Source organism: Gastrolobium bilobum, unplaced genomic scaffold (assembly GCF_033153095.1).
Source record: "Gastrolobium bilobum isolate Gb01-03AN ecotype WA unplaced genomic scaffold, APGP_CSIRO_Gbil_v1 utg176449, whole genome shotgun sequence".
Classification (NCBI taxonomy): domain Eukaryota; kingdom Viridiplantae; phylum Streptophyta; class Magnoliopsida; order Fabales; family Fabaceae; genus Gastrolobium; species Gastrolobium bilobum.
In genome coordinates, this window is record NW_026898581.1 from 109,392 (window position 1) to 115,610 (window position 6,219).

The following is a 6,219-nucleotide window of genomic DNA, read 5'->3' on the forward strand; positions in this document are numbered from 1 at the left end:
GTCAACTTCCCCATTAACAAATTAAGTACCGGACATACATGAATATAAATTTAAGAAATCTGTTGTCATATTACCCTCCCCTTGAGGTTATATATAAAAGGATGCACCAGGTCAACCATACCTGTTGCAAAATTATCTCTGACTCCTTCCTGCCCAATTGTTCATGTCTCAATGCATCAATAGCCTCTTGGTATTTCGCATACATTTTGTCCAACTTCAAAAGATAGAGGTATACAGAAATAAGATTTATTTATGTAAATCAAATGGAAAAATAGTGCCAGTATTAAAAGTAAAACTTTAATAACTCACACTCCAACCATCTTGCAGGAGTGAAGCAGCTAATGCTGTTCCAGAAACACCAACATGAATTTTCGGGACTAGCATGCTATTTTCGTCAAACATGCTATCAGCATCAATTGATGTCAGCCACCTGTCAAAAGGAAAAACAATGGCCTGCATGTTATATCTTGAACATGGGTGCGTGTGTGTGCGTGCAATCTCACCTTGTAATTCCGGTTTTGTCACCTTGTAATTCTTCTTGACTCATACCACCCAAGTCTTGCGGATCTTTGGTTTCCTCGTCTTTCCCAAGAGCAATCTCACCTTCCTCATTTTAACCTTCATTGACTGCCTCATTTTGGCCTTGTGGCAACTCACCACCGTCAAATGATTCTTCGGTGATTGGATGACTGCCAGTAAATTCCGGAGTTGTAACAGGCTGTTCTTCAGCACTATCTTCTGGGGACTCTGATCCTTTTGATTTCTTCAATACAGGTACCACTACATCAGAGCCCTTTTCACCAGGTGTGACAGATTCAGAAGTGGAGGTAGGAGCAATGCGTTTTGGAGACAATGGTTGAGATGATAGAGCATAATTGCTTGGAGTTTCTGTGTCACTGGAAGGTCCAGCATCAGACATTTCTATGTCACCTTGAGGCTCGTCGAGTTTTACTAGATGAGGCCTGACCAATTTCCTACCTGTTTTTCGTGTTTCAACGGCAGCTTTGGGCAATGAAGTAATCGACATTGGATCCAGAAAGAAGTTGGAGCCACATTCGTTCCCTAAGAAAATTTAAAAAAAATAAGCAAAACGGGCTCAGAACATAATCATAAAAAATGATCCCTGCAAGCTAAAGCATCCCTATCCACTCAACATTAATTAGGTTGCGCAATAAATCACTTTTTAAATTATTACCTCAGGAAGATTGCCAACAACAATCTTAAGCTTTTCAACTTCATCGGATAACCTCTTCTGAGCCTGCTTGCGCCTCTCAAGTTCATTAATAAACTTTGTTTTCTCCTGAAATTAAGTAAATCAATTATAGGGAGTGAATGTATACATATATATATATGTTATAGGGAGTGCATGTTATATCTTGAACATGGGTGCGTGTGTGTGCATGCGTGCGCGTGCGCGTGTGTGGTAACATATACATTAATAATACCGTATATGTGAATATCATATATAATATATTCAATAGGATTTGTATTTGTACTAGTTCTTTATATTTATTTATATGTTATGTCATTAATATTTATCATTAAAAAAATAAATCACCACCATAAATTTTATATGGTAAATTTTACATAATAAATTTTGTATTAGAAAAGTTTGTATAAAATGAAGTAATTCAAAGGAGCAAAAAGGTTATGAAAGCCATACGGTTCAGAAGCGAAACTGCTGAGTGAAAGATTGCTCAGCTCATTCCTCTTCTTCCTTGTCTCAATTTCAGCTTCACACTTCTCAAGCTTTCTTTCAAATCAGCAGCCTCCTAAAAGCATCCAAATAGATAATATAAAGCATGATTACTTGCACATTTGAGTACATAACATATTTTAAGTACATAACATATTTTGATTACTTGCACATTTGAGTACATAACATATTTTGGGTAGATATCTACCCACCAATAAAATAATAATAATAACAACTTATCATCCCACCATTTGTATATGGAAATCAAATTAATGACTTTCAATGAACCACACATCTTGACTACCATACTGCAATCAAGCTATCACAGTTATACATATCAGGAAAATGGTAATGAGAACATAACATTCAAACTATTTTTCTGCTGTTGCACCTGTAATAGTGATTCAGTAATGCCTCTTCTATAACATGACCACTCATAACCAAAGAAAAGAACAATGTATCTATCATTATCGGTCATATACGTGTGTGTATGAAACCTTAACTATCGACTACTCAAATAGTTCATGAAGAAAAATCACTAAGATTTAGACCGGCTATTTCTTTTAAAACTGCATGACGCAAAGCAGCCAAAGGTAAGGTATATTAATCCTATGATAAGCCACCAAAATAGAGTAAACCAAACCAACTAAGATATCATAAGGGGCTCCAATAAATACCTCAGGATTTTTGAACAAAAATATATAAGAAGGCAGAAACAATAAACGAACTATAGTATAAGTATCAAAAAAGAAACAAATAGTAAATGTAAATATGGAATGAATATGAAATTTTACATTTTCAATTTTCTGAGCATCAGCTAGTTTACGTAATTCAGATGCCTCCTCCTGGAGCAAGGCCAGTGCTTTAGATGTTTTCGTCAACTCCTGAATTGTTTCAGACTGGAGAATAACCTGTGCCATTAAAAACATCTAACATTAGAAAGAATGAAAAAAAAAAAAAATAGCAGAGTATGAAATGTGTTATCTCCAAGTTTCCAACAGTTTGTAAAAATGATCATAAAACAAAAAATATTCACATCTCCAAAAATTAACTATCTAAACAACAGAAATAAAAGTAAAAAAAAAAGAATCAATGGAAACAATTAAGGGGATGTTTGGTTTGTTTTCTATTTTCATTTCCAGTAGATATGTTTTCATTTACAATTATAAAAAGTCACCCTGTTTTCATTTTTGTATCCTATTTTCAAGTGATTTCAATTTATTGTACAGGATATGGTGAAAACAACATTTCCTAGTTTTCATAATTTCAAGGTTATCGGAAACAAAATGAAAACAAGGTTGCAATTTTGTATTTCTTAATTAAAAAAGGATAAAAATAAACACCCTGCAAGATAGATAAGCATGCTGAATTCTAAAAAAGACATCCCCTAGTCAGAAACCCTGAAATGGGTTGAGTTTTCAGAGAGAGAGAGAGAGATGAGAGAGCAGAGCTAATGCTCATCCCTAAATGATAGCAAATCAGAACCCCGGCACTTCTGCCCAAAGTAGTCAAAATCACGATTTTGCAATTTTTCACAGTAAATGATCCAAATCGGTTGCTGGATCACAATTGCATAAGATCGAGTGAGATCACCGGGGAAGATAGTGGGATTGCGTGAGATCGCCGATTAAGCTTTTGGGAGAGTTGGTTGCTTGACAAAAATGCTGGAGAGTAAGATATCCTCAACAAATGCAAAACGAAAGGAGAAAACAAAGCACAGAAAAATAAAAGGCACGTCTAAAAAACTAGTCAGTGTAGGAGAGAAGTCTAGTCTCCTAAGAAAAATAGGATAGCCAATGCACAGCTCTCTTAGGAAAAAAAAATTGAAATGAACACTGCTAATCCTGATTGCCCAGCAGCCCTTGGAAATGGATATTTAAGATAACAAAACAAAAAACAATATCAGCATAATTATTTACTAGCTACTTGAATCTAAATATTAGTCACTCAATTAAATGAAAAAATAAAATCAGATAGCCAAGCAACTTCAGCACACAAAACAAGACTCATGCAACAATCTACTACAAACAAATTTTGCTATATACGAAGAACAATCTTTTAACCTGTCTTTCATAATTGGTTTGAGCTCCACGCCATTTCTGATGCTCCTTGTCCAGCTGCTCTTTAAAACTAGAGATCTGAATTTCCATTGCTGAAATTTGAGAACTGCATGCACAAAAAATGTGAGACATAAAACCAAACAAGCAGCAAATTTAACACTGTAGTACTCAGATACAACTTACGATTTGGTTAAAATTTCTTCTTTAAGATTTGTTATTTCAGCCAAAGTAGATGTAAGAGCCTCTTCCTTTCCCCAAGTTGCAGAAGCCACTTCTTCAGATTTCAAACTAGATTCATTTTCAAGCTCTGAAACTTTCTCATTAAGCGAATGAAGTTCAGCTTCTAGTGCTTTCTTTGCATTGTCAGCCTATACGCGTTACAAAGAAGACAAACAAAATCCATTTGGTACAATAGCAAATAGCATGGAAAATAGCTTTCAAGATTCAAGTATGTTAGAATACCTCCATCTTATAGTTCTCATGTGCAACTTCTATCTGTTTAAGTGCCTCTTCATTCACCTCAGCAATGCTCTTATACTTCAAATAAATGCAAACCGGCAGTTAGTTTAATTATAAATTAAATATTACTTGTTTGAAAGAATAAAATAATAACCTGCAGCATGTGAGTTTTGTTAGCATGTGCTTCCTCTTTCAATTTTTCAATCTCATCCTTTGCTGTTTGCAATTCAGCAACAACCTAGATAATGATAAAAAACCAACGTCAGGCACAAATGCAACAAAAGTAATGCATGAACACACCTACTTATTGAAGTGAAAAAATTGTAATAGATTCTATCATCTATATATGTAGCGTGTGTGCTCTGATTAGACAGCAATTTTCACTCAAACCCCATATTTCTTAGTCCTATAACTATACCTTTCCCTGTCTTTTGTGCCTAAAGATTGGTACAATCCCATATATTTTTCTTGCTTGTCAACATTTTTTCAAGTTCCAAGCTTAATAGTACTCTCTTTTAACTGTAGCCTTCTCTTGAAAACTTTTATCCCACCACCAAGATTAGAATAAACAGAATAAATATCAAGATTGCAGGGAAGTAAATATGTACAATAAACCTCCACTCAAGCACCAATTAGCAAATAACAGTACCAGTTATACACTCAAACTGGACTTCCATAAAATGGATGTCAAACTTCCTTCTCTAACATTCCAGCAATTATATAACACAGCACATGTCATGAATCTATCTGTAATCAACAAGATACTTGACCAAAAGGAGTAACACATAGAGACAATAGGATAGACTTCCATTTAAGCTAATGTTTTTTCATAAGCACACAAACTAATTGACAGTGTTTCCAAAGAAAATCATAGACATGCAGATAGATGCTAAAGCTTTCTCATATTGATATCTTTTGGCCATGTTTTTGAAGATTTTGTTCTGCGCTCTTTTTGCTGCTTTTGATTTTGAGGATATTGATAGGATAAACTCTCCAATCAGGAAGAAAGGAAGATTTATATTAATATGAGAAATGAATTTACAAGGAAGAATAGCAGGAAAATAAGAGCAGAATGTTCTCAACAATGGAGGATCTCTACAAGCCCCAGCTTCAAGCTGCAACAAAAAGAAATGAAAATTGCATACATCTACGATGACTGCATCCCCTCAAAATACCGAAGATTCCACTTTTCTCTCTTCTCTCACTAAAACACCACTTACCCCCAAAAATAACTGGATTTATTGGGGCTTGGGCCTGCGGGAGTACACCTTGAAGGGTTTGGCTGTTTTAGGAAACTCATTCATATCATTTCGGCTCTCCACTTTACCAGATATATTATCCTCCTTTGTGTTTCATTGTTCCATCTAATAAATTTTTTCTTTCATTTTATAAAAAGGGAGCTATAAAAATTCATAATGAATGCAAAGATTTTAACGATATAATGATATTCAACAAAACACACCAAACCTTATACCTTAATGAGTGTAAAGCCTAAGACTGATAGTTCTAAAAAGACAACCATTAGCAACAAACCTCACAAATTTAACAAAACCAATCAAAGAAAACAAACCTTATCATCCGTGGAACCCATTTTTCTTTGAAGACTTAAAATTTTTGCCTGTGTATAGAAATCGTAGTTAGTCTTTACAACAATTCATTGAGAATATGTACAAGAGAGCAACCTAAATCAAGTACCTCAGCAACGGAAGCCCTAGATTCAGCAGATGCAACTGCACGCATTGCATTAGCTAACTCTTTGCTCATGTCCTCAACATGTCTCAGAGAATCTTTTATGGTCTGGTCCCGATCTAGTGTGAGTCTCCGCACATTTTCACGCTCTTCTTGTAACTCTTTCTTGGCCTCAGCCCATTCCCTCTAAAAAGTGAGAATTTATGATAGCCATAACAATAAATCATTAAATAGAGACAAGTATGTGCTTCTCTAAGAATTTTTTTTTATTATTCACAAGTTAATACATAAGAGTTTATGCTTTCTCCATGAAAA

General features: G+C 34.8%; 1 protein-coding gene across 1 annotated transcript; it reads right to left on the bottom strand.

Annotated features, from left to right (window-relative positions):
• Window positions 1-371: 371 nt before the first annotated feature.
• On the bottom strand, window positions 372-6,090 carry LOC133317503 (nuclear-pore anchor-like; the record flags this gene model as incomplete). Its single annotated transcript, XM_061519369.1, has 11 exons — window positions 372-430; window positions 526-1,062; window positions 1,196-1,300; window positions 1,664-1,772; window positions 2,491-2,607; window positions 3,760-3,862; window positions 3,940-4,124; window positions 4,219-4,293; window positions 4,370-4,453; window positions 5,786-5,833; window positions 5,911-6,090. Coding segments are annotated over 8 exons (867 nt in total), but the record flags the coding sequence as incomplete, so codon positions are not given.
• Window positions 6,091-6,219: the final 129 nt, after the last annotated feature.